The 27,437-nt window shown below is 41.1% G+C and overlaps 1 protein-coding gene across 1 annotated transcript in view; it reads right to left on the bottom strand.

The window, feature by feature from the left end:
* Nucleotides 1-344: 344 nt before the first annotated feature.
* Nucleotides 345-27,437, bottom strand: part of WDR64 (WD repeat domain 64) — a 122,532-nt gene continuing 95,439 nt past the window's right edge. Inside the window, exons 18-29 of the mRNA XM_040636058.1 lie at nt 26,880-26,981; nt 25,809-25,878; nt 24,563-24,599; nt 23,657-23,796; nt 22,086-22,191; nt 16,109-16,167; nt 14,042-14,151; nt 10,916-11,104; nt 9,055-9,160; nt 6,260-6,340; nt 5,337-5,450; nt 345-903 (exon numbers count right to left, since the gene is read on the bottom strand). Coding sequence (XP_040491992.1) covers nt 820-903; nt 5,337-5,450; nt 6,260-6,340; nt 9,055-9,160; nt 10,916-11,104; nt 14,042-14,151; nt 16,109-16,167; nt 22,086-22,191; nt 23,657-23,796; nt 24,563-24,599; nt 25,809-25,878; nt 26,880-26,981 — 1,198 coding nt within the window. The 3' untranslated portion in view covers nt 345-819. The remainder of the gene's footprint in view (nt 904-5,336; nt 5,451-6,259; nt 6,341-9,054; nt 9,161-10,915; nt 11,105-14,041; nt 14,152-16,108; nt 16,168-22,085; nt 22,192-23,656; nt 23,797-24,562; nt 24,600-25,808; nt 25,879-26,879; nt 26,982-27,437) is intronic.

Raw genomic sequence — 27,437 nt, 5'->3', positions numbered from 1 at the left:
CACTCTCTCTCAAATCAATCTATCTTTTAAAAAATCTCATTTATTGTTGATCAAATTGAGATGCTTTCATACAAATACAAATACAAAAATACAAAAAAAAGTAAAAATACGTGAATACCCATTGGTAAAACTAATCATTTAGCCAAATCGCTGAAATCAATTAATAAAAGAATTAATAAAAGATGAACCCCAGAAAGTTCATATAACCATTCAAATTCACTTTACCTGGAGTCGTTTCTAGATGAAATGTAAATAACTTCTAACTTTAAGAAACTCTGAACATTTTCTTCCTAAATGAAGAAGACAAAGAGCTAGAGGCTTGCTTGGCACACTTTTCTTTTTAATAATTTTCTTTGTAAAACACATAGCCTGACGCAAGTAATTTGCCTCTTACTGCATATATTTGGATAATAATTCTGGTTATGAATTAAGGTGAACAAGGGAGGGGGCGGGGAGGCAAAAAGCTGATCACTGATAACCGTATTATTTTAGATCTACTAATGCTATTGATTTTCTTTGTTTCCCTATGTGTCATTTTGCTGGCAGTAAGCAAGAAACATTGCCTATTTGTTAAGTGGATTTCAATGTATGAAAGAAACTGGACACCTGGCTGCTTGCGGCTTGCTTGTTCAGAGCTGAGGCCCCCTGAGCTTCTCGAGCAAACTTCTCCAGTGATAGGATGGCCCGAGGATACGGGCACAGGTGACACTGTCTGGCGGACCCTCACTTCCATCCTGAACTAAAGACTGGAGTATCATTCAGATCTTGCCATTTTCTGTGCAACTCAGGCGACAGCAGCCACTCCTGATTTTCTTCTCTTCACTCGGAGATGGATGGGAAGAAGGAAGAAGCCAGATTTATTTGTGGGACTAAATGTCTTTTCAGACTTCTCCTCCGTGACGTCTGTGAAATAAAGGGCACGTCAGTTAGTAACTGACGTTATATGATAAATACAGTTCTTCAGAGTCACGTTGCACCACTATTTTTGTAGAGAATTTAATCTTCCTTGTAAGAAAGTATCATTATTTCCTTAACTATCCTGTGTGCCTCCAGGAAAAATCTGTGGAGTTCCAGAAGGTGTGATGGAAAAGCAGAAGCTTTAGACTAACTACTTGACTGGGCGGTTATCCACGCTGGGACTCGACTGCCCAGTCTACAAAGGTTTGGTTAAAACAAAGCAAATTAGAGAAGTTTGCTAGGTTGTTGTAAGGCATAGAGATCTTGTATGCTAATATCATCAGAATCCATTTACCGACAGGAAAATAAAATCAAGCGACGATTGAACAAATGAGAAGTGAAAATTAGTTTTGAATTGGTTATTTCTGGAACACATACATATAAAAAGTTAAACTCCTTTAGTTTAAAAATTCAGAAATTTTGGGGCGCCTGGGTGGCACAGCGCTTAAGCGTCTGCCTTCGGCTCAGGGCATGATCCCGGCGTTCTGGGATCGGGCCCCACATCAGGCTCCTCCGCTATGAGCCTGCTTCTTCCTCTCCCACTCCCCCTGCTTGTGTTCCCTCTCTCGCTGGCTGTCTCTATCTCTGTCGAATAAATAAATAAAATCTTTAAAAAAAAAAAAATTCAGAAATTTTGTCCATAATATTCAGCTAATATTTACACTACACGTTGATTTGATTTTACGGCCTATTATGGGGAAGAAGAAAGAAAAATGAAAAAGGGGAGAGGAAATACGGGGAGTTCAAGGTAAAGAAAAAGACAGAATGAGCCCCTAGGTCAAAATCCAACCACCTAAAGGTCTCTGGGGCTTGATCACTTCCAGGTGACCTGAGCACTCTGTGCCTCTGAGACACAGGGTGGGAAAGAGCCCCCACGTCAGTCTGCCCTCCAGCCGATGGGATTCCCTAAGCCGCGCTCGTGCTTCTTTCTTCAATTTTCTGTCCTCGTTCTCCTCTACTTCCTCCTGCACCCTCCTCTCTCCTTTGGTCTCACTCATTCTCCCATTCAGCAGATGTGTGTGTGTGGGGGTGTGTATGTGTGACCTGTGTGTCAGTCTGCTCCAAACGCTGAATTGCAGCAGAGAATAAGTCGGTGTGCCTGCCTTCGAGGATCTTACATTCCAGTGGGAAAGAATCATTACAAATGAACGAGCTTTCCCAGAATGTCATGTCAGGTAGGGACAGCGGCTGTGAAGAAAAATGAACTAGGGTGAGGGACGGACGGAGAGTGGTGGGAAGGGGCAGTCCTTCGTTGTTCGTTATTTGCAGACTGTCGCCCAGTTACTGTGACCAGGGGAGGCCCAGCAGCTTACCCACCCCTGAATTACACGGCACTGCATTTCCGCGTCTAGGCTCCGAAGTCAAGCTGCTGGTTTTGGATGCCAGCTCTGTTATTACTGCTCTGCGGATCTGAAGTTACTTGTCCTCTGTGCTTCCGTGTTCTTGAGTATCAAATGGGGATGATAATTGTAACTACCTCCATGTAATGAAGATTGATTGGAAGAGTACCTGTGCAAGGTTCGGGTTTGTACCTGGTACACTAATTTAAACACAAACGTGAGCCATTTTCACTAGCAATATCACTCAGTTATAGTTTATGTCCCCTTTCACCTGAAGTAAAATTGTGAGAGTTTTTCTGTTATTCTTTGAAAACCTCAAGTACGCTATCATGTGTACCATCTTTCACACAATCATTTTTCTGTTACCGGGTACGCTTCCACGGTGTTGTAAACGGAACATGTCACAAAGCTCATATTCTCCCACTCTCTTCCCACATTTAAACCAAAAAGGAACTACAGTTGACCCTTGAGCAGCCCCCCGTAAGTAGGAAATCCATGTATAACTTCTGACGCCCCCATACTTCACTGCTAACAGCCTGCTGTTGACAAAAAGCCTCGCCGGCAACACAGAGAGTCTATTAGTACCTGTGCCACGTTCTCACAAGGAAGCAAGCTAGAGAAAAGACAATGTTACAGGAAAATCATCAGGAAGAGAAAATACACTTAAGTACTGTACTGTAGTTATTGAGAAAATCTGCATGTACGTGGATCCTCGCAGTTTAAGGCTGTCTTGTTCAAGGGTCAACTATATAAACTTATGCTCTGATGTATGTGTTCCTGGACTATGGTTAATATTTTGTAACTTGTTCAATTCTACAGGGATTTACACACCACTTAAAGACATTAACAGTCAGAATCGGCATTTCTATTATTTAAAAATAACGTCAAAGAGATTAAGTTACCTGTTTTTGGACTATTTGCTCAGAGAGCTTTCCTCTACACTGTGAGGTCCTTGATCTATGAAATGGCTTCTTGGTGCCTATTTCAAGGTATTCTGTACATGTTTGTTTCACAAAATTGGAATTTGAACACCAAACTTTCTGAGGTAAATTTATGCCCAGGTTCCTGGCAGTGCTTTTTATGAAAATAGGCATTTAGTGGGTATTTGCTGACTTGACTTTATCCACTATTTTCCCACTTAGGCTGTGTCCTAAAATTACAGACAATCCACACAGTGATCGTTTAATCTACACAACTGTTATTTCGCAAAGTGCACAACTTTCTGAAAATGACGTCATTTTATTTTGGAAACATTTTAATCTCTGACTCCACTTAACTCTTTTCTTCTTTAAGCCAGAAGGAGAATTTTTAATTATGCTTTTGTGGTCCCTTTTCTGTAAGCAAGTGAAGATATCTACTCCCTTTGCCCTTTCTGTGTGATTCATGACCTCTCAGAGTGATAAAGAGAAAATAAAGCATCTATTAAAACAAGAGATATATAAAAAATTCCTTTATGTTTGCACAAATAATTTATTATACTTATGATCTTTGATAAAACTTATCATAGTGCAATCAAGTTCTGATTATCCAAGTGTAGATTGTTCATATGTACATTACCCATGACTAATTTTTAATTCCATTTTTGCCTCCCCCTGGCATTTAAGACATACGTGGCTATCTTCTTTCTGTCACTTAGTTTGTATTTAGAGAATGTAAAGTATATTTAAAATCAGATGAGGCAAAACAAATAAGAATGCAAATACAGGCAAAAAAAATGTATGAACTATAAAACCCAAAACACACATTTGACTATTAGTTTTGGATTATTTATACCACTGTGTTTCATCCATTACTTAACACAATTAAAAATAAATTACATTATTTTATAGTAAACCCTTCCTTTGCCAAAAATTCTTAGCGGAGTTGAGGGTGAACGGGAATCATTCATATTCTCGTTATGTGCATGAGGACAGATGATGGTCAAGTTTTCGATATAATTTCTATATAATTAAATAAAGAATTTCTTATTTAATTAAACAAAGTGGGTTTTGGTGGGTGGTCACTGTGATTGTCAGGCGCAGGCAATAAGCACCAGGTCCTTTCTGTTTTTAGTCCGACTTTGTGGGATGCGGGTTACACAAAGTGCCACATGTTAGATCCTCCCCTTAAGGTTTGATCTATTTTAAGGATGGGATGAATGGCCGCAGGTTAAGCTGGGCCCATACCAGCTTCCTAGAGCCAGTGGAAGAGTAACAGCATCTGAATTTTCTAGGCTGTACGGTTTCCTAGGATGAGCATAAAATTTAGAGTAAGAGTTGATCTCAGTTTATCACTTAATCCTCATCAGATCTTTGGCAACTCACTTACCCTCTGGTTAGGCTCCACGTTTTCCCAAGTTTTCCTTTGTAATTGTTGTGAAAATGAACAGAATCATTTATAAAAATGCTGTGTAAATTCTAAACCATCGTATGCTACTCCTGTGAATACGTGAACAATCCAGACGTGGCTGGTGAGCCAGAGCTTACTGGTATCATGGCTCTAACCCGCAGGGACACAGCCCTCAGAGACGCCATGTCACACTGCCTAGCTGTACCATGGCTCTATCCCGCAGGGACACAGCCCTCAGAGACGCCATGTCACATTGCCTAGCTGTACCATGGCTCTAACCCGCAGGGACACAGCCCTCAGAGACGCCATGTCACACTGCCTAGCTGTACCATGGCTCTATCCCGCAGGGACACAGCCCTCAGAGACGCCATGTCACACTGCCTAGCTGTATCATGGCTCTATCCCGCAGGGACACAGCTCTCAGAGACGCCATGTCACATTGCCTAGCTTTTAAATCTAGGCAGTGAAGCTAAGTCTTAAATTAGCTCTGGAAAAGTTTCATCTGTCAGGTTCAGTGGTCCTATTTGATTCTTCTCTCCATTCAGTAAATTCATGATCTCCATCTCACCAACCTAAAATGCATGCATCCTGGAATATTCACGACAAGAGCATGAACCAAGATAATTTTAGCCCCGGCATGTCTCTGGGGACAAAGCAATAGTTAACAGTCTGGACAGAAAAGGGGTACACTCTGGAATTCTGAGTACTCACTCCTTCGTGTTGAACATGACTTTCCTTCTTTTCCCCTGGAATGCTCTCGACAGATTCCCTTTGTACTTCTGAACCGATGAGTGGAAGGAATCTTAGGCTGGTGGGGCTTGGTACCTAGAAGCCATAAGTAAAGAGTTAGCAGGACATACTTCAGGCAATTGCTTCTGTAATGTGAATTCAGAGGCAGAGAATAGGGAACGAAAAGGTCCGCCTGCTTTAAAATGCACCCTCCTTCCCAGATGCCCACTATCCCTCCTGGACACGGCACCTTTAGCGTCCTCTGTAGCTTAAATGTTCGCTCCTGTTTTGATGAATGTGTTCTCGGGAAGGGGAAAGAACATTTTAAAAAATAGTAAGTTCAGATTAAGTGGAAATATTTCATCTTCAATTGATTACACCTGGTTTAATTAGTTCTTTAATTTCACAGATTATCTGGAGTGGAGACAGGAAGGGTGAGTAAGGAGGAAGAAATTCTGGACGGGAGGACAGCACAGTCAAAGTGACAAAAGAGGGAAGAGCAATGGTGCCTAAGGAATGGCAAGTAATTCAGCAGAGCTGGGGTGTAAGGTACATGGGGAAAGTGGTAGAAAATGATGACAGACAGTTCAGGCAGAGGCTAGACTAGGAAAGGTTTGTAGGCCAGGCTGAAAGTGTTTGGATTTTATCCTGTGGGTGATGAAGAACCAGGATGGAGTCTGAAATAATTTCCTGTGGTGTTTAATGTGGAATGGCAGAGACAGGGATCAAGGCCACAGACACCCAGAACTAGGGGCTTGGGGATCGGACAGGCATGCCCACAGAAGCCGCAGTTGGCTTGGTGACATGATTTTCCTCAACCTTGTTTGGTAGCTCAGGGTCAGGAAGGAGATGTCAGATTCCCTGTTGTTTTCTAACCACCCTAGGGCTAGAAACCTCCAGCTCACCCTATATATAGGCAGAGAACCAAAAACAATCCCTGCCTCTCTGTTTTCCGTCAGGAATCCTTCTAAGGCACGTCTTCGAATCTGCAAAACACAGGAGTGAATGTTTAATGCAAAGGGCACATTCCATCAGCGGCAAAATTCCCGTGTTCAAATCCTGACTCTGATGTTTATTAGCGGAACGACCTTGGGCAAGTACTTCCCCTCTTGACTATTTATGAGAATCAAATGAAATAACCCCTAGCACGGGGCTACTCAAACGTAAGATTTAGTATCAGTTGTGTTGTTATTACTGATAATGGTGTGTCAAAAAGAAGTGAATGAATACATTTAATACGATTGAGAAAGAAAAGGAATGGGCAAAACAAGATTCTGGGAAAGATCAGAGATTCCTAAGAAAAAGGTGTTTTAACTCAACTTTAGCATTAAAGTTTCGCTATTTTACCAACGGTTGAGAAGACAAAGGCGTGCAAAGGAGAAGGTGATCCTTAGGGCACTTAATTGTCTCAAGAGCTTTAAAACTTTGCTAAAGATTTCCTGAAATGTATTTAATGCTTCAGTTAAATTACTTTAAAAGATTATTTCTTATCTTCAAATTGGAAGAGAATATTAAAAGTATATACCAATCTTTATTTTTAGGTTGTGCTATTTCAATCCTGTTCAACAAAATTGAGTCTCTGTTATGTGCCAAGCATATGTCTTTGGCCATAAGGAGCTTGGGACTTAGTGGTGGGTGGGAAGTGAAGGTAAGTGTACAAACATCCGATTCACTGGGGAAGATGGTAAGTAAACGTGCCGTAAGACACGAACCGGAAGAGACTGGGCTTGTTGGGTGTGGAATTAACATTTATAGAGTATCTGTGATGTCACAGGTATACGTTTTTCTCACTTAATCCTCTCAACAACACTTCGAGGGGCTTTCCAATGAGGAAAGAGATAAAATAATTTATCTAAGATTAACCCTAATTCTGTCACACTCCACATCCTGTCCCCCTGCCCTCTGGGAGCAGCTGAGCTCCATCTGGACAGAAAGGTAGGGCTTATGGAAATCATTTCATTTGGAACATATTAAGTATTTAGCAAAAACGAAGTTGACACTGTAAAACAATAATGACATAATCGACACCCACGGACCCACTGCTCCGTTTTACATATGGAAACAATACCGTCAACTTTGAGGTTCTCAGTCCTTTTCATCTGCCCTTAAATGTAACAACGGTCCTGAATTTTGTGCTTCTAATTCTCTTGCTTTTATTTATATAGTTTTACCTTATATGATTTCTGCCCAAACAATATTTTATTTAGTTCTCTTTTTTGACTTTTATATAAATAATTACGTAGATATTGTTAAGCAAAACTTTTTCGCTCAGTAGTGTGTGTCAAACTATTATCTACACAGGTGAGTGTTATTTTGGTCCATTTATGCTCGCGGCTCCACAGTGTTCCGGCCTACAAACACGTCGTAATCACGTACCGATTATACTGTTCACGAGCATGTAGGCTGCTGTCAGGGTTTTGCTGTTACGGACGGTACTGCTCTGAGCCCACCTGTACCTGCTTCCTAAGCCCATGTTTACGAGTCCCCCAGGGGACAGCTCTAGTAGGCTATACCTATTTTCAACTTCCCTGGTTCATATTCAATTGTTTTCCAAAGTGCTTTACAAATTTACACAACTTCCACCACCAGATTCGTGTTCTGATCGTGCCAAATGCACACTGGCCCTTGATATCCGCCAGTCTGCTGAGTGTAAAATCCTAATGTTATTGACATGAATTTCCACGTTTACTAATGAAGTGGAACATCTCACCCTGTGCTACTGGCAAAGGCTTTTTTTTTTTCCTTTTGTGATGTATCTATTTGAGTATTTGACCGTTTTTAACATTGGACTGTCTTTTTTTTCTTGTCAATTTTTTAGTTCTTTTGTCTTCTAGATACTAATCTTTTGTCAAATACAAAGGTAGGATACACTTGACAAACAGAGAAGGGCATCGATGTGGCAAGGGCAGCTCAGGCGAACTGTGGGGGCAGGAGAGAGAAACTCGCAGGCAACGACAACTAGCCTGATTGCAGAAGGTGGGGCGACAGTAGGTTAAGAACGGGAGACCCGTTTAGAAAGGTTCAGTTTGGTTTACCATGTGGAAGATCTTGAAGAAATCAACTCGTGCCACATGCAGTCTTAGGAATATTAGACATAGAATGGATCGCAGGACCCCCTTCTCTAATTCTGCACGGGTGTGTGTCAGTCTGTGACAGCCACACGGTGGCAACCAGAGATGTCCACACCCTATTTCCCCCACCCCCAGCCTGTGACTACATGGCCTCACTTGGCAAAAGGGACTTTGCAGATGTGATTAAGTTCAGGAACCTTGAGAAGTGTTATCCAGGTGGCCCAGTCTAATCACAGGCATCCTTAAAAGCAGAAGACATTTCCCACCGGGTCAGAGAGCTGTGACCCCAGGAAAACCATCAGGGAGAAGCCACATTTCTGGCTTTGAAGACGAAGGAGGAGGGCCACAAAGTATAGCTTTTATATTCTCCCCTGGAGCCTCCAGAAAAGGAACAGAGCTGGGGCAACACCTGAATTTTAGCCCAGCAAGACCCAGGTCAGACTTTCGACATACAGAACTGTGAGATGATTAATTCGTATTGTTTAAACCACCAAGCAGGTAGTCGCATGTAACAACAGCAGTAGAAAACTAGTACACTGGAGAGATCGAAAGTCAGGAGACCAAAAGCAAAGTGCTTTCTTTTGTTCGTTTGGGGTGGTTGTTGTTGTTGTTCATTTGTTTTAAGCTACCTTGGGAGAAGAAAGAGACTTGAAAAACTTAAAGTCATGATCCACTTCAAAGGCCTTGGGAGGCGTACGTTTGAAAAGCAAAGACATTGAGCTCATTTTTTTCCATCTGCATAAAAAGATACAAGGAAAACTGTTCAGCACATACGCACATCTTTTATTCTCTGCCTACTAAACAAGTATCCGTTACGTCCTTCTTTCTCTGGGTCCCCGATTCTCTGGCTCCCACGGCTCAGGTCCTAATGATGCTACCTCTGCACTTCCCAGCCGTCTCTATTTGTTCACTCGAATACCCTTCGAGTGCCTACTGTGCGCAAAGCATTAAGCTAAGAACTGGGTATGTAAAGATGTACAAAACATGGTCTTCATCCTCAAGGAACTCACAGAGTTAGTTATGCATATTATCAAATTAGAATATACTATTTTGAGTACTAAAATAGGTGGATGCCGTCTCCTGGAACCCTTGTTGATTTTTCTCAAATTGCTTCTGTTTTAATCCAAATTCTGTGTGGCTTATGACTCTTAGTTCAATTCCTACTTATTCTACCAGCTTTTGGACTAGATGATGGCACTGAGTCTCTCCAGCTTTGACCCACTTGGGATTTCCCTAAAGGACTTTATTTTAGACAGTCCCTTCTGATTCTTCCCCCTTTGCGCTCATCCAGTCAGTTCCCCCAGTGCTGGTCGGCTCCATGTTGCCAGTCCAGGTAGGTCTGGTCCCCTGAGGTTAACCACCATATTTTGCTGATGTTGAGCTCAAGTGAGCCCTGATCTCTTCCATTATGACAAAGATCCAATCACATCCAAACCAGGACTGAACATTACACAAGCACAAAACACCTTCTGCCAACACTCTACTCCCTCCTGGGGGACTGTCCTCCTCCTCTAAGCCTTTAAGCAATGCTCAAGTGTCCCTGAGACACAAGCAAACCCATGAATCAAACTCTTATTCAACCTTAGAGCTATCTGGCTTCCTTACAAAGTAACCTATACTATTGTCACCTCATGTTTCCTATTTATTTCTCAAGCACCACCCTGTGATTTTCATTGAAATTACCCCCTCCTGGGTCATCAGCTGAAACAATGCCAAATTCAATGTTTACTCTTCTAGCTCCTATGTGACTTCACTGGAGCGTTCTGCGAATGTGTCCTCTCTGCGAATGTGTCGTCGTTACCCTTTACTTAACAACCCTCTCCTGCCTTGACTGCCATCATACTTGCTTGTGGTTTTCTTTTCAGCCTCCAGACGGGCCTATCTCAATGCTCAAGATGCATCTCCACTTGGATGTCTCACAAGCATCTAGGCTTAAACCTGTCCCAAACCAAACTCACTGTCCTTTTCTTCTGACCTGTTTTTTCTCTTGCATATTCTGCAAATATGATTTCTGTAAAGATTAAAATCCTTATGTTGGCCCATAACAACCATTGTGATCTAGCCTCTATAAACTGTTCTTGTTCTGTTTCCTACCACGTCTTCCTTACTTGCTCACTGGACTCCCAAGTCTTGAAAAACTTGATGATGTATCATAGTGTTTCATTATTTAGTGCTTTACTTAAATAGGATTCAACTAAACAAAGATCAAAATTGCCTCTTGGTTACATCCCATTTACTTCTGTGTGATTATCTCAAGAATTAAATTTTCTCAGAAGTACTATTATACTGAATTGTAGCTCTTTGTTTACATATTTCCCCTCCACTGGACTGTGACATTAGTGAAAAGCCCTGGACTGTTCACCTTTGAATTCTCCACGTCTAGCACAGAGTCACAGCATCATAAGAGTTTAATTCTTGTCTGCTCATCTAAAAAAACCAAACAAACCGAAACAAACAAACAAACAAATAAAACCAAACCAATGGTCTTACTTCTGCCGGTCAAATACCAGGGGATATTCATATTTTCGCTGCTTCTCTGTGAACTTGTTTTCTTCTTTTATTTCTACAGGATATTCATTAACATCACATGGCAAAATGAAATCACTTGTTTGTGATATTTCAAGCATCCTTCGTTGTCCAAAATATCCACAGTACTGACCACTGAAGGCATGCCAAAGCCTGAGGAGAGACGAAGACAGGGAGAAGAAAGTGACTGGAATTCAGTGGAAGTTATTCTCTTCATTAGATCATTTATATGGATTGTCCCTGGGCTATTAGGGATCTGAAGCTTGATTCTAGGACTCTTCCTATTAGATACATGAAACTAAGCAGAGCATAAGCATTTTTATCAGCTAGGATTCGAATCCACAACAACTTTGGGAAGTGTGAACTTGAATCTGTCCTTATGATTCCCACTCATTAAAGCCAGAAAACAAGGAACAGATATTTCCCAGAATAACCCTGCGCATTCAAGGTGATCAGAACCCACGTTGGCAGACAGTGTCTTAGCGGAGTTAGGCCTTTGAACGGGCTGCAGCTCAGCTGTCTACCTCCGTATCGGCACCAGTAGAACTTGTGGGAGGGGGTTTCCTATGGATGCTTTTCCTATTACCTCCGTCCGTAAGTCCTACTATTATGAAAACACCTCTACGATTTTTTTGTAGATGGAAACATCTACAACCATTTTTTATGGCTGCATTCCGAAATAAGATGGCAGAAGAAGTGGCTCTTTCTCTGTGTGCACTATTTCTCCATCGGTTCAGTGTATGAGATCCCTCTAAGTAGCCCACTTGCTTTAAAGTACTACAGAATGTCGTTAGCAGGAGTATGTGCCCTAGGTCTCAAGGACAGATACAAGAATGTGGAAGATCTTTTTTTTATGTCTTGATTTCAACCTCAGAGTAGCAAATGGTGGAAGCAGTCATCCTGACCCATGAAGAGGACCAGCTAAATGAGCTAAGAGTGAATTCCACGAAGTCCTAGTTGTTTCCCAGGTCAAGAGGGCAGACATTGACGAAAAGGCAGAGCAGAGGTATCCAGCCAGCACTCCCCACACCTGACAGCATCCTAAGAATGTAACATAAACACTCTCTGTCCCTTACATATGTGAATTCCCCAACACTGCATCAACGCTGTGGCCTTGCCAGAGCCTTTCCCAAAGTGAAATGGACCAGCCCTTCCAGCATGGAAGTTAGAGGGTAAGGACGACCGTCAGGACAACTCTAAACCCACTGTGTTCTCGGCCAGGACGGAAGCAGCTTCTGCTCTGCTTTGCTGTGTGGCATTTCCTGCTGCAGGTGGGATTCTCCCAGACAACGGATCCCACCTCTCAGCCTGACTTCCTGGGCCGCAGACAGGGATCTTCACCCCTTCTGTCCTCTGTCCAAGAGCTAAGCCTTTATTACAGTTCTTCCTATTACAAACTCAGCATCTTTTTGACAAGGAACATCTCGTGTGTTAAAGTCGCCTCCTGTGTTAGGAGGCGGCAGGTAGTGCTCACAAAAGGACAGGCCTGGTCAGAAAGAGAGCTGTCTCTGAGGTAGCTATTCCTAGAGCTGCTTTTCCTGGACTGCGCACCTAGGGACATCTTCCCGTGAAGGGAGCATGAAAGTAATTCCTCCGTGCCGAGGGTGACCGGTCTGCGCAGGGACTGTTTATAACAACAGAGGTGTGTGCACATGTGACATGTGGGGGGGGGGGTGTGAGCATGCTACCATCCCCAATTAGCACTTCTGCTCACAGGTAGCTGAAAAGAAGCTGGAACAGAGACCCAAGGGACAGAGTCGTGAAAAACATCTCTAATAACGAAACGTCATGTCCTTTATTTTTCCTATGAATAAAACAATAGATTCCCTTTCTGGCGGAAGAAGAGCTCTATTTGACCCCAGTTGCGACCTTACCCCCACAGACTCACCTCTAACTCAACATTTCTAAAAGCGGACCTTCACCCTTCCACACTCAAAATACTTTCCTCTTTTAGTGCCTCCTCTCTTCACGAATGGCACCGACATTCCCTGAGTTGTAGAGGCCAGGAGGTATCCCTGCATCTATGGCTTACCTCCCCTTTCAGTTAAAGTTTCTGTCTCCTGGATTTTACCTCCTAGACAGTTCCCGGAGCCAGACGATTTCCTTCCAGCCTGTTGCCACTGCCCTAGTCCTGCCCACTGCGCCCAGCACAGACTTCAACTGTTCTCTTTGCTTCCACCTTGCTGCTCTGAAGTCCATTCCCTACATGTTATTTCTTTTGAATGTACATCAGATTATGTTAGTCCTTCACTTAAAATCCTTTGGTGGCTGTTTCTTCCAAGGCAAAGATTCAAATGAGCCTCAGGTCCGCACAGGGTCTTCTATACAACGTAAAATATTCCTTCCTCTTTGCCATCATATGTTTAAACTTTCCAATACCCTTTGAAGTCTCTCTCCCTCTCCCAATCGCTCCTGAATTATTCACCCAGGAGGATAATTCATTACCATGATTTTGAGACATTTTAATATGTAGCAATTTGTCTCCAGAAATGTCATGACATTTCCTCTGTGTGTGGGTGTGTGGGTGTGTGTGTGTGCGTGTGTGTGGGGGGGTGTGGGGGTGTGCGTGTGTCTGTGTGTTCAGCATTTGTGTACGCATCCTCAGCATGATCCAGGCCATCACAAACAAGCAGGCTCTCTGCAAAATCAATCACATTGTTGATGGAAACATTAGCTCGCTTTCACTTTTCTCAGCATTAGGCTGCACTTCGCTGTTACTTTCTTTGTGACTTTTGATTCCGTGTCTCCTGTGGCCTTACCAGGGGTGGGTCTACCTCTCTTGGATAATCATCTTGCTTAATTCTTTGAAATGAATCCACACACATGCACACACACAACACTTTAGTAAAGTATTTGTTATACTTCTAACGTAGAGGAGCAAGGCATCTCATCTCCTCGGGCATGGAAAAGAATTCCAGACCAGTGGCCGTCTTTTCAAAGCCTTTGTGCGTGCTACCTCTTGTCTGTGTATGTATTTATTTATTTTAATTATCTGATCAAGAGTATACTTAGGGTATATACTTAAACTTTAGCTTAAGATTTTCACTTCTCAGGCTCGAAACCCCAAATTCGCAATGCGGAGGTCCGTACCTTACGGAGCCGTCGACGGAGGCCGTGAGCACCATTTGCTTGTCCTCTACATAGATTACTTGAGTAACTTCCAAAGAATGGGCACGCCAGGCAAGCAGCTGCTTCAATTTCTAGAGAGCAACAGTAAAGCGTTTCCAGGGGAGCAAGCACGTGCTGCTCGAAATCCAATCTTGAGCAAAACCATGAGCCATCAACGAGCCAAGCTTACGAGTGAATGGGGTGGGCATCTGTGCAAGAGGCAGCCCCTCTCCCTGGGAGCTCGTCTTTGCTCAGGGACCCAGACACCGTGTTTAGGTGTTTGCTAATGTGCACATACCCCTGGGAGAGGAAAGAGCTTATGTCTTCAGCAATTTCTCCTTTAAGTGAGGATTAAAAATTCACTTAGTTGAGGGTCACAAGATGACTCGATGAAGGAAAAGCCTTAGGAGAAGGGCTGTAGGAGGCCAAGGCAGAGTGGAATCAGAAGCAGGAGGAAGCAGAGATGAAAGGTGAAGACCAAAGGGGAGGCTGGCAAAACTTTCCCATTTTCAAATTTTATCCAGAGATAGCCCTGGCTATTTGGTTCTTTTTCTTTTTCTTTTTTCTTTTTTCTTTTTTTTTTTTTTTTGGTGGTGGCAGTGATGGTAGCAGGTTATATATGATAAGGAGTGGACAGAAGGGATGGGCCTAGCTCATTCTCTTTCAGAGACATCAGGAGGCTTGATTGGTATATTCCTTCACAATGTGTCTTACTCTCAGGTGTGGAGCCCTTAAACAGGCCTGAGCTGTGTGAACTAGAGGTGTCAGCTGGGCAGCTGGCTCTGTAGCAACGTCCCCTTCAAGCATGTTCCCTCTCTATCTCTGATGAACCCAGATCAAGACGACTTCTTCCCGGGCCATCTACCTAGGGCATTGGTGTGGCTAGAATTCTGGGAGATTGGGAGTTCTCCTAGGAGTCTATATTCATTTAGACTCTAAAGGTCAGACACAATTCCTCCTAATTTCTTGGCCTTCTGACTACATTCCCTCAAGTTGTTCTTAGAAAATCAGGGCAAAATCTGTGTTCTCCCACTTCTTATTGTCTCACAGCTAGTCAAGAATATCTTGTCATCCAAGGGTTCCTTCTCTGCCTTGGGATGGGATTCTCCAAGGCAAGTGTTTCTCTACTATGTGGCATATCTATAGTAAGAAACACATTTTACTTCATGAGTCAGTAAACAGATAAACACCTTGAGTGTCATATGCACAAAAATGCATATTTAAATGGTTATGAATAAGATTGGTGACATTTACATTGCATTAACACTAAAAAGAGCATAAAACATGTTTGAATTACAAGGAGGATTTAGACTAGACTTGAGGAAGAGTTTCTTTCTTTTTAATTGAAGGACAGTTGACGTACAGTGTCACGTTACTCGCACGTGTACAGCCTACAGCCTACTGCCTGGACAGTTCTATACGGTACACAGTGCTCGCCCAATCAACACGGCTACCATCCATCTCCATACAAAGTGGTAACAGTGCTGTTGACCATGTTCCCCATGCTGTACTTCTCGTCCCCGTGACTTATTTATACTGGCTGCACACCAGATTAGACTTGTAAGGGAAAGTTATGGAATCTCCTTCTGTGAAGATATATAAGCTGTACATACTGACTATGGAGGAGCTGATGATGTGTGAACTCTTTTAAGCTCTGGGTTTCTACAATAGATTCTCTCTAATAAGTGAAAACATGAAGACGATATAAAGTGGCCCATGGCTGGCTCACTCACTCACTCATTCATCCTCTCTTTTCACCAGTAAACCATTGTTATTTGGCATGTAGCTTGTTTCTTGTTTCTTTTTTTATTTCAAGGATAATTAACATACGATGTTATATTAGTTTTAGGTGTGCAATTTAATGATTCAACAATTCTATACATTTCTCAGTGCCTATCAAGATAAGAGTACTCTTAAGATTCAGTAGTCTTATATATGACTCAAGAGTAGGGAGTGTTGTCTTGTTCTACCTTTTGTGGTATCTTGCACAAAGAAATGGTCAATTAGTATGTGCTGGTTCATGAATTAAACTAAAACTAAAGTTCTTACCTTTTCTTCATGAGGTGGGTCCAGGAAGGAACTAATACTGCAAAGGATAACATGTCCTTCTGTATAAAATGTAAGCATTGGAATTTTTAGTTAGATATCATGTTATCTAAGCAGATATAACCCAGACTGACAAATTAATTTGACTTAGGCATTTATAACAGTAAATAAGATAGAAACTGCAAAACCAGAAATGAAAGAAAAAACTTATATCAATTTTTATATGGAGGAATTCTGTTTTGTTGAGTATACATGGCAACCTCATTATGACTTACTGTTGCTATGGATACTCAAAGTTCTTCTAGATGTCCAGGTAGATGAAACAGAGATGCACACTCCACTCCCAAATGGAGTCCAAACCATTACACAGATGATCATTCTACAATCCAAACAATCGTTGCAAAACTAGATTTAAAAAAGCAACAAGGACTACATATACGCATATTCAAACCGCAGAAAGAAAAAAAATCTTGAAAGAAACCAGAAGGAAAAGACACCTTATTTATAAAGGAACAATATAAGAATTACACTTAACTTCTCAGAAATCATGCAAGCAAGAAGACAGTGGAATGAAATATTTAAGTGTTGAGAGAAAAATCATCAACGTAGAATTCTGTACCTCGTGAAGCTGTCCTTTAAAAATGAAGGAGAAATACAGGCTTTCCCAGATAAACAGAACTCGAGAGAATTTGTTGCTAGTAGACCTGCCTTGCAAGAAATATTAAAAGAAGTTTTTGGGACACCTGGGTGGCTCCGTCGATTAAGCCTCTGTCTTCGGCTCAGGTCGTGATCCCGGGGTCCTGGGATTGAGCCTCACATCAGGCTCCCTGTTCAGTGGAGAGCCTGCTTCTCCCTCTCCTTCTGCATGTGCACGCTCTCTCTCTCAAAGAAATAAATAAAATCTTAAAAAAAAAAAAGAAATACTAAAAGAAGTTCTTTTTTAAAAGATTTTATTTACTTGTCAGAGAGAGAGAGCGTGAGCAGGGGGAACAGCAGGCAGAGGGAGAAGCAGGCTCCCCTCTGAGCAGGGAGCCCAGTGTGGGGCTCGATCCCAGGACCCTGGGATCATGACCTGGGCTGAAGGCAGAAGTTTAACTGACTGAGCCACCCAGGCATCCCTAAAAGAGGTTCTTCAAAGAGAAGGAAAATTATATAGGCAAGAAATTCAGATTTATACAAAGAGAAGAAGAGCATAATAGAAGGAATAAGTGAAGATAAAGTAAAAACCAACAGCAGTTATTTAAAGCAGTAACAACAATATATTTGACGATTGTAACTTATAGATACATGAAATGAATAACAGCTATGACACAAGGGACGGGAGGAAGAAATTAGGAATACTTTGTTATTATAAGGTACTTGTACTGCCAGTGAGGTGGTGTAGTGTTGTTTGAAAGTGAACACGAATTAGTTGTAAATATGTATTTCAAACTCTAGGGAAACCACTCAAAACAATTTAAAAAGATGTATAATTGATATGCTAAGAAAAGATATGCTAAGAGAAAGTGAAATGATATAAAATGTTCACTTAAAATCAGAAAAGGCAGAAAGAGAGTGAAAGACAAAACCAAGAAAAAAAAGGGAAACAAATAGAAGATAGTAAGAAATATGATAGATATTAATTCAACTATATCGATAATCACTTTAGATGTCAATAGTTCAAGTAAACCACTTAGACTGAGATCATTAGAATGGATTAAAAAACTACACCCAATTATATGTTGCCCACAAGAACTGCACTTCATATGTAAGGACACATAGAGATTACAAGTAAAGGGACAGAAAGGTTCACCATGTCAATGCTAATCAACAGAAAGCAAGAGCAGCTGTGCTTCAAACAGAGGAGACTTCGGAGTAAGAGAAATTATCAGGGATGATTGGGGCATTACATAACGATAAATTCTCCAAGAAGACCACAATCCTTAACATGCACATGCCTAACATCACAGTGTCAAGATATGTGGGGTGAAAACCAGCAGAACTGCAAGGAGAAATCGATAATGCACTTTTATAGTTGGAAACTTTAGCACCCTTCTATGAGAAATGGACATGAGAAATGGACAGATCCAGCAAGCAGAAAATCAGTAAGGACATAGCTGAACTAAAAAACACCATCAGTCAACTAGATGTAATTGATATCTGTAGACTGCTGCGTCCAGCACATATTAATCTCAAGGTCTCATGGAACACTCACCAAGACGGACCACATTCTGGACCATAAATGACACCTTAACAAATCTGAAATAATAGAAATCATACAGTGAATGCCCTCAGACTACAACAGAATAAATTGGAAATCAATAAGAAAAAGACAGGTGGAAAATCCCAGAATAAGCAGCGATGAAACAACACACTTCTAAATAATAGATCATAGAAAAAAAATCTCAAGAGAAATCTTTAAATATTTTGAACTAAATAAAAATGAAAATATGACATCAGAATTTGAGGGAAGCAGCAGAAGCAGTGCTTACAGGGCAATTTATATGCACATGTTAGAAAAAAAGAAAGATCTATAATCTAAGCTTCCACCTGAGGACTAGGTGAAAAAGAGCAAATTAATCCAAAGTAAGCAGAAGGAGAGAAATAATAAAAAATCAGAGCAGAAATCAATGAAACTGAAAATAGGAACCCAATAGAGAAAATCAATGAAACCAAAAGCTGTTTTTTCCCCCAATATTTTATTTATTTATTTGACAGAGAGAGAGAGAGAACGTGCGAGAGAGCACAAGCAGGGGGAGGGGCAGGACCCTGGGATCATGACCTGAGCCGAAGGGAGATGCTTAACTGACTGAGCCACCCAGGTGCCCCCAAAAGCAGGTTCTTTAAAAAGATCAATAAAAGTGATAAACTTCCAGCCAGGCTAAGAAAAAAAAATCTCAGGGGAATTTAGAGGATAATAAAGGAATGCTATGAATTCTATGCCCACAAATTTAATAACCCAAATGAAATGGACCAATTGCTTGAAAGACACAATCTGCCAAAACTCACACAAGAAGAAATAGACAATCTGAATAGACCTATATTATTAAAGAAATTAAAGTAATCAATAATCTTCCCAAGCAGAAACCACTAGGTTAAAATGGGTTTAATGGTGAATACAGCACATGTTTAAGGAAGAAATCTTACCAATTCTCTACAAAATCTTCCAGAATATAGAAGTGAAAGGAAATACTTCTTAACTTATTCAGGGAGGCCAGCACCCCCTAATACCAAAACCAGACATAGATATTATAAGAAAACTATGAACCAATAGCTCTTACAAACATAGATGTAAAGCCCCCAATAAAATATTAGCAAATTGAATCCAAAAGTTATTAAAAGAATTATACACCATAGGGGCACCTGGGTGGCTCAGTTAGTTAAACGACTGACTGTTGATTTCAGCTCAGGTCGAGATCCTGGGGTTGAGCTCTGAGTTGGGCTTCACACTGAGCATGGAGCCTGCTTGAGATTCTCTCTCTCCCTCTGCCCCTTCTCCCCCACCCCTTTTTGCACTCGCTCTCTCTAAAAAAAGAATTATATGCCATGGCCAACACTTAAAAATCAACTAATGTGATCCATCACATCAACAGGCTACAGAGGAAAAATCACATGATCACATCAATAGATACAGAAAAAGCAGCTGACAAAAATTCAACACCAGTTCATGATAAAAAGTCTCAATTTAGATACAAACCTTACAGCTTTCCCCCCACACACACACACAAAGATAAACAAACCAGCTCAAAACAACTCTAAGGGTAACATGTATAACTATAAAACTAGAAGAAAATCTAAATGTCCTTAGGTTGGCAATGACTATTTAGATAGAACACCAAAGTCACAATCCATGAACAAAACCATTGATCAGCTGAACTTCATTAAAATTGAAAACTTCCAGGGCCACTTGGGTGGTTCCATCGGTTAAGCGTCCAACTCTTGATTTTGGCTCAGATCATGGTCTCAGGTCCTGGGATCACACCCCGAATCAGTCTCCTCGCTCAGTGGGGAGTCTGCTGGAGAATCTCTCTCTTTCTCTTTGACCCCCCTCCTACCACCCCATGCTCTTTCTCTCTCTCTTAAATAAATAAATGTTTAAAAAATTGAAAAGTTCTGCTCTGCAAAAGACACTGTCAAGAGAACAGAAAGACAAGCCACAGATGGGGGGAAAATATCTGTGAAAGGCATATCTGATAAAGGACTCTTATCCCAAATATACCAAGAAATCTTAAAAGTCAACAATAAGAAGATAAACAACCTTATTTAAAAATAGGCAAAAGATCTACACAGATCCCTCACCAAGAAAATACACAGATGGCAAAAAAAGTATATGAAAAGATACTCCACATTGTATGTCATTGGAGATATGCAAGTTAAAACGACAAGGAGATACCGTACAAGCCTTTTAGAATGGCCCCAATCCAAAACCCAGCCCAGTCTAGTTTTCTAGACCACAACCAACAGCACGAATCTCAAGACACAGAAGGTTACACGAGAGGGACGTACTCCCTACTGGTAACACCGATAGAGGCGGGTCGGAGCGTTCTGTAGATAATTTCAAATTGTAGTTCTATGTATTTTGCTAGAAAAAACTTACCCTATAGTAGGTAAAGTTAGTGCAAAAATATGCAGGCAAACATTTTTAAAAAGGAATACAATTTGCTTGACATTAGATTTTCCTTCCAGTTGGCTGTAAACAGAAACGATGATAGAAACTATGGAGATGGAGATATAAAAGAGGTCAAGAATACGGATATTGGTATAATAGGACGGGTGGTGAGCGATAAAACCAGATAAAATAAAGATAACGTTAAACAAATGTTGTGAAGCTACTGATTATACTGAATATGAATAAAAAAAATTATTTTCTGTAATTTCCAGGGGACTGAAATAATTGGTGCCACAAACTGGTTTGTTGTTGTGACTTTCGTAAAATTAGTTTTGAAATGAGAACAGTGTTCTTTAAAGAGAGGACATAAAATTCAAATATTATTGTAACAGTTGTATCTGGATGCAAATCTCAAGATTACGTTAGCAAACGGTAAGTGAAGGAGCGGGCGAGGAACAAAGGGAAAGGGAAAGCAGGCCAAACCTCTGTTTAACTGAAAAGACGCTGTTTCAGTCTAAATTCTAACAAACTGGCTAGGGTTTTTGGTTTGGTTTGGTTTGGTTTTTGGAAAAACTTACAAGTAAATGCTGGTAAAATTAAAATATGCAGGCACACACACGTAATCTTTCCAAGTTGGGAGAGATGAAAAGAAAGCAAATTCAGGATTTATTCAAAAGATTAAAGAAAGAAAATAAAGCATTAGAAAAGGGAATTGTTGGGGTGCCTGGGTGGCTTAGTTGGTTACGCGTCTGGGTCTTGGTTTCTGCTCAGGTCAAGATCTCAGGGTTGTGAGATCGAGCCCCCCATGTTGGGCTCTGTGCTGAGCGTGGAGCCTGCTTAAGATTTTCTCTCTTTCTTTCCCTCTCCCTCCGCCCCTCCTACTGCTCTCAGACTCAATAAATAAATAAATAAATAAATAAATAAATAAAATATTTTTAAAAAAGAGAGAATTGTGTTACATGAAAGGATTAAGACCAACTATATGAGTTATCAATATAAAAGTACCCTATTGAGAACCAATAACCCCTTTCCTTTCTAATTAATGTCATCACTCCCTTTAATAATGATTTACGTAACATAACTCTTTCAAGATTAAAAATGAAAACTTTACACTCTTCCCAACATGTAAGGTGAGGGAATAGGCGGTCCTGTACCCCATTTAAAGACGGAAAAAAATAGAATGCTTTGCTTTAGGTACAGAGCAGGGAATGGACGAGGCGCTCGTGACAGTCATCCATTGTTCTAGTTACTCAGCAAGCTATTCATAACACTCTCGCATGCTTAGGCATCCTCCTTAGTCTCCTGTCTCAGTACATATCATGTGTTGTCCTGTCTCCACCTATGTGACGTGCCGGTGGAGCTGCATGTGACTGACTCCTGAGAGGGACTCACCCATATTCCCGGTCAGAAGGATCCTGGTGCATGAATCCGTATACAGCGACGTCAGAGAAATGGCAGAATGTTTTGTGAAAGGCAGCATATTTTTCAGCAGTTTTCCCTGAATAAAGCATGACAATAAATTCTATAAAACATCCATATTGGAGTTGAATTTCTCTATAAATAATCCATCTAAAAATTATCTCTACTACTGGAATATGATTCTCTTCTTTGTCATAGAAACAAACTGAAACTATTTGTAGGGACTTATTTCCTTGAAATGAAATATTCGCAAAGATGTAACAACCATTAATTAAGAGCAACAGGCTCTGATTAGTACAGACCACCACTGTGCTTGGGGTTGTTCTTACACTTGCTAAGACCGTTTCCATCACTTCCTCACACGTCTTTTCCAGGTACGTATTCTCCTTTCGGGCTTGCAGTGTACTTCACTTGTTTCAAACAGTAATGTTAGTGCATTTGCCTTTTCAGATGTAGCTATTGTTGAACATTGGTGCAAGATAAAGAGATTGTGAGAGATTCAAATTCCGCAGATTGTTTCTCAGTGCCTACGATAAGTCAGAACCAGGAAGGACTTCCAAAGGCACCATCTCATTTAGAGAGTAAACATCCATGCTTCGGAAGAAAGAATTTGCATCTGCTACTCGTTTCCTGAGATTTATTTACTTGGATCTAATCTTTCTTCTATTTCGCTGTTCTATTTTGGCATTGCTCCGATACCTCGATACTCTCAGGGAAGTTGTTAATAGTTTGTATTTTCAAATCAAGAGCTTCCTGCTGATAAGCTATGAGCTGCTGATAGACTTGGAAGCCTTGTCCAGCAGAGAGCTGTGCTGTTCCGTGATGTTGGGTCTCACCGTCTGTCATACAAAGTGGCTGCTCTTTCCTGGGTTTCCTACTTGTCTCTCAAACAATCTCATCATCACCAAGTCTACTCAAGACCTTCCTTCCATCATGTCTGTTTTCCCATTTTAAACTCCACCACCCTCTGCTCCAAGACATTTAAAACTTTCTGGTAAATAAAAGTTATGTTTTCTTTGTAAAATATTTAAGGACACACAATACAATGTAATAACTTCTTCCAATAGCTTGGATAACTAAAAATTTATAGATACTCTGCATTCGAGTATTCTTATGTTCTTTTACTATAATACATCTTTAATATCCTCCAATATTATTTACATATCCAATGAAATATTTAGTGGCATGTAATCATATTACATGAGATTAGGGTAGCCTGACTGGCTCAGTATGTAGAGCATGTGACTCTTGATCTTGGGGTTATAAGTTCGAGCCCCACGTTGGATGTAAAGATAACTTAAAACTTAAAAGGGAAGAAAAGAAAAGAAAGATTTGAAATAGTTAACTTCGCAGTTTTGACCTCTTGAATTACAGTCTGAGGAGCGCTTTCAGGGGGCAGGCTACAAAATCAGCAATTTGGCTAGAAGGTTGGAAAATACTAGAATTGCATGCTCTGTGGATCTTTAGAAGGCTAGGATTCACTCAGTACTACTTCTTATCATTCTCATTCTCTGCTGCTCCAGGTAAACAATGGGCCCCATCACCTCCAGAGTCCAAAAGCGAAGGTGTCCATCCTCATGAGCAGTGACAATGACAGGCGGCTGAGTATCAATCACATTGGTGCCTCCAGGATGTTTGTTGTCCACTGGCTGTTGGTCTCCTGCTGTGACATCCGTCTGCTCACCTACAGAAAAGCTGATGAGCTACCGTGGGTGTTTGCAATACTTGGAATTCCAAATTTTATAGAACATAAAAGAGGAGACAGGTAGGAAAATAGCAAACCAACGCATTCTTTCCCCTAGAACAAGTTTTTCAACCCCAGCAAACTTCACTCAGGGCAGAGAACAAAAAAACATTAGCAAATAGAATGCTGGATCACTGGAAAAGCCTGAAAAGTTTATTTTTTGATCCTATTACAAAAGCCTCTGCCCTGTCTATAACAGCTAAAAGCCGATGTACGTCCAGCATAAGTCTTACACATCCAAAATGGCTTATGAATCTAGTATAAGTTTTAGGAAAATGGGCTGAAGACTAGAAACCTCAGTATTGCACTGGGTTTTTAAAAATCTAGAATTAGTATTTACAAATGGAAATTCTGCCTCTTAGACTACAGAATCTCATACCACCTCAACATTTAGGCACAAAAAGAATATACTGTAGGGGCGCCTGGGTGGCTCAGTAGGTTAAGCGTCCAATTCTTGACTTTGACTCAGGTCATGATCTCAGGGTCCTGGAATCAAGCCCTGCACCAGGCCCTGGGCTCAGCGTGGATTCTGCTAGTCGCTTTCCCTCTGCTCCTCCCCCAACTCATGCTCTCTCTCTCTAAAATAAATAAATAAGATCTATTTTAAAAAAGAGAATATTCTGTACATTCATTAAGAGTACTCTATAACCTAAACTCACTACTGCAAAGGAATTGTTAGAAAGAAGAGAGGTGATTTCATACTGACCTTTAATGTCACTGTCATGTATGCTCTGTTTGCTTCCCTGAATTAGGGGAGAAAAAGAGAAAGTATTTCTATGAAATTGTAAGGAAATGAGATATACTGGGTGAATAGATTCTTCAGGTGAACTTACATTTTTTTTTAAAATTTTTAAAAATTGCAGTACAGTTGACACACAGTGTTACATTGTTACTTTAGTTTTAGGTGTCCAACATGGCAACCAGGCAAGTCTTTACCTTATGCTTCGCTCACAAGTGTAGCTACCATCTGTTCCCATACAACGCCGTTCCATTACCATTTGACTATATTCTGTATGCTGTATCTTTTCTTCCTATGGCTTATTCACTGTACAACTGGAAGCCTCCTACTCCCCTTCACCCATTTTGCCATCTCCACCCCTCCCTTCTGGCAAGCCCCAGTTTGTTCTCTGTTAAATTTATATTTCTAAGCATTAGTTTTAAAGTTATTTTTGAATTAATCCATCTGAAAAATGTATTGCAGCGGAAGTCATGCTCACAAATTGGGTGTCTGTAACAGCATTCTCGCGGCTCAGGGAGGACCTAACAATGAGAGCAATCACATGTGTGGTGCGTGCCACGTTCTTAGTGTACGTGGTCTCCCATCCCCCTAGCAGCCATGCGAGTTAGGCTCTGCTGTTCCCTTTTTACTGATAAACAGAAACTCAGACATTAGGTGATGTCTCTACAGCTAATCAGAAAATAAAAGAAGCACTTGGATTGAAGTGTATGTCTGTCTGACTCTTACATCCTTGTAAGTTTATTCTTTTCACCAAACTAGTGGTTCTAAAACAAGTTTTGCAGTAAAAAGTTTCCTTTCAGTAAAATCCTACTAGAGATGTAATGTGTAAAATCTGTAAAACTGGGACTGAGAACAGAGTTTGAAAACCAGTGCGTTATAAGGTATCTTGTGAAATGTGTGTGATACGTTTCAGCAAAAGAGATTGCCTAGAATTGCTTTATTATTTCAGAAAGGTAAAGGTAGCATATGTAATTTATTTTATTTAGGAGTATGTATTGATTATTCACAGATATGAAAGGCTTGAAAATATGGAAAATAACAGATGAACCCAGTGTAGACATTGTTTTTTCAAAAAACAAGTTTTTACAAGCACATGTACACACAGAATTTTCCCACCTTGACCTTCTATCAAAGGAGGGGCTCAAATGGGAAAAATCACTATTTTTGAACCAACACTGGTGTAACAGGAAGATATATTTTTTCTATTGCTTACCTTGCTACTCTGTGGACCTTTGCTAGAATCACATTGGGATGAAGAGCACACGGAGTCCTGACTTGATCTCCTACAAGGACAGGGAGGAAACCCAAGGAGGGACAGTTAAGATATTCCATCACACCTGAAGTGGGCTCTTCTCTGCTTTAATTTCAGTAGATTGCTTCTTTCATCATCTGTGGGTACTGAGCCACTTCCTTAAGACACAAATCACACCTTATATCTTGTGTTACAACATTCATCTGTCCCATATTGGTACACGCTGTTGGGGAGCCTTGGTAATTGAGATATATTGCTGCCTGGGTTGGGGAAATAAAAATTTGCCCTGTCCCAAAGCTCAGGCTAGATTTAGTCCCAGAAGTTGATACTGAAATGGCAGGAAGGGGGCTGGAGGTGGACACCCAGGAAGCCTGGCTAACTTCTCTCTATGGTATCCATTCTGGCCTGGCCATCTCAGCAGTGCTCTGCTAGAACGGGCTGGAAAGTGGCTTAGGTTCTAGTGCAGGAGTCAATATGGAACAAGTCTTCAAAAATGGGGAAGGTGCTATATGCTGGCTCACTGCTGCTTTTGATTTCTTCCCAGAGATATGTATACTGTTACGTGTTGCCTGAAAATCAGCGCTCTCAAGCATATCTACAGAGGAAAAAATAGCTTTTCCTAAATATTTAAAAAACAATGCCCTGCTCCCTCAGAAATGGATGGAGACAGCTCAGTTTTAGTAGATGCCATGTGACATGGGTCTTTCACATTCTGCCTCATGTCAGCGCTCATAGAATTAGATTTTGGCCGCAGTGTGGTCAAGTAAGTATTTTCTATCTCTTCTACTGGTGTAGAGATTGTTGTAAGGCTGACGTGGTAAGGGAAATTAGAACCCCACCCAGCAAATCAGATCCCTGGGGACCACCCACCTACAAAAGACGGCACCAGGGAAGAAAGCTTAAGCCAAATAGTACGCCCAGCTTATGTCTTCCCTTAGCGGTACCTTCCTCAGTGCGGGGATAAACAGAACTCTTTTACACCGTCCACAGACGTCCCAGTCACTACTTCCAGATCAGTAAGTACTGAGTTACCTTGCACATTCAGGGGTTCGGAAGAGGAACAGTATGTTGTTAATTCTAAAGCGTTTGGGATCCAAACCAGGGTCCACAGTGAAGCAGTCTTCAGGTCTGTACCTGGACGTAAACACACATTCGCATAATCAGCACTTACGGGTCAGGGAACTTGCGTCACTTATACCACACGTCCGTGCAGAGGTAATCGACTCCTGCAATGTCGATATCACTGAACACGAAGAGAAAACCCGGAGGCGTAGAGTTGGAACCTATCTTCCTGAATAACAACATGACCGTTTAGTGTTTAGAAGTCTTTTAATCCAAAATGACATGAAATAAAAACAAACAAACAAATGTCTTTCAGTCCAATTAGCTGGTCTAGTTATACTTGTGGGTCAGGGTGCACTTATATGTAACCTCCTGGAAGTCTTGAAAGCTTAAAGAACAGAATTCTAGTGGAGTGACAAATCTGAATAAAATAGGGCGACTAACCTAAAGGAGCTTAGAACTGAGTGAAGACAAGCAAGTATTTCAGGGATTACACCACCCTAGGTGCTCATCTCCCGTGGACCCAGC

Source organism: Ursus maritimus, unplaced genomic scaffold (genome assembly GCF_017311325.1).
Source record: "Ursus maritimus isolate PB19 unplaced genomic scaffold, ASM1731132v1 scaffold_2, whole genome shotgun sequence".
NCBI lineage: Eukaryota > Metazoa > Chordata > Mammalia > Carnivora > Ursidae > Ursus > Ursus maritimus.
Note: the sequence above shows the minus strand (reverse complement) of the source record. Positions and strands in the feature narration are given on the sequence as shown.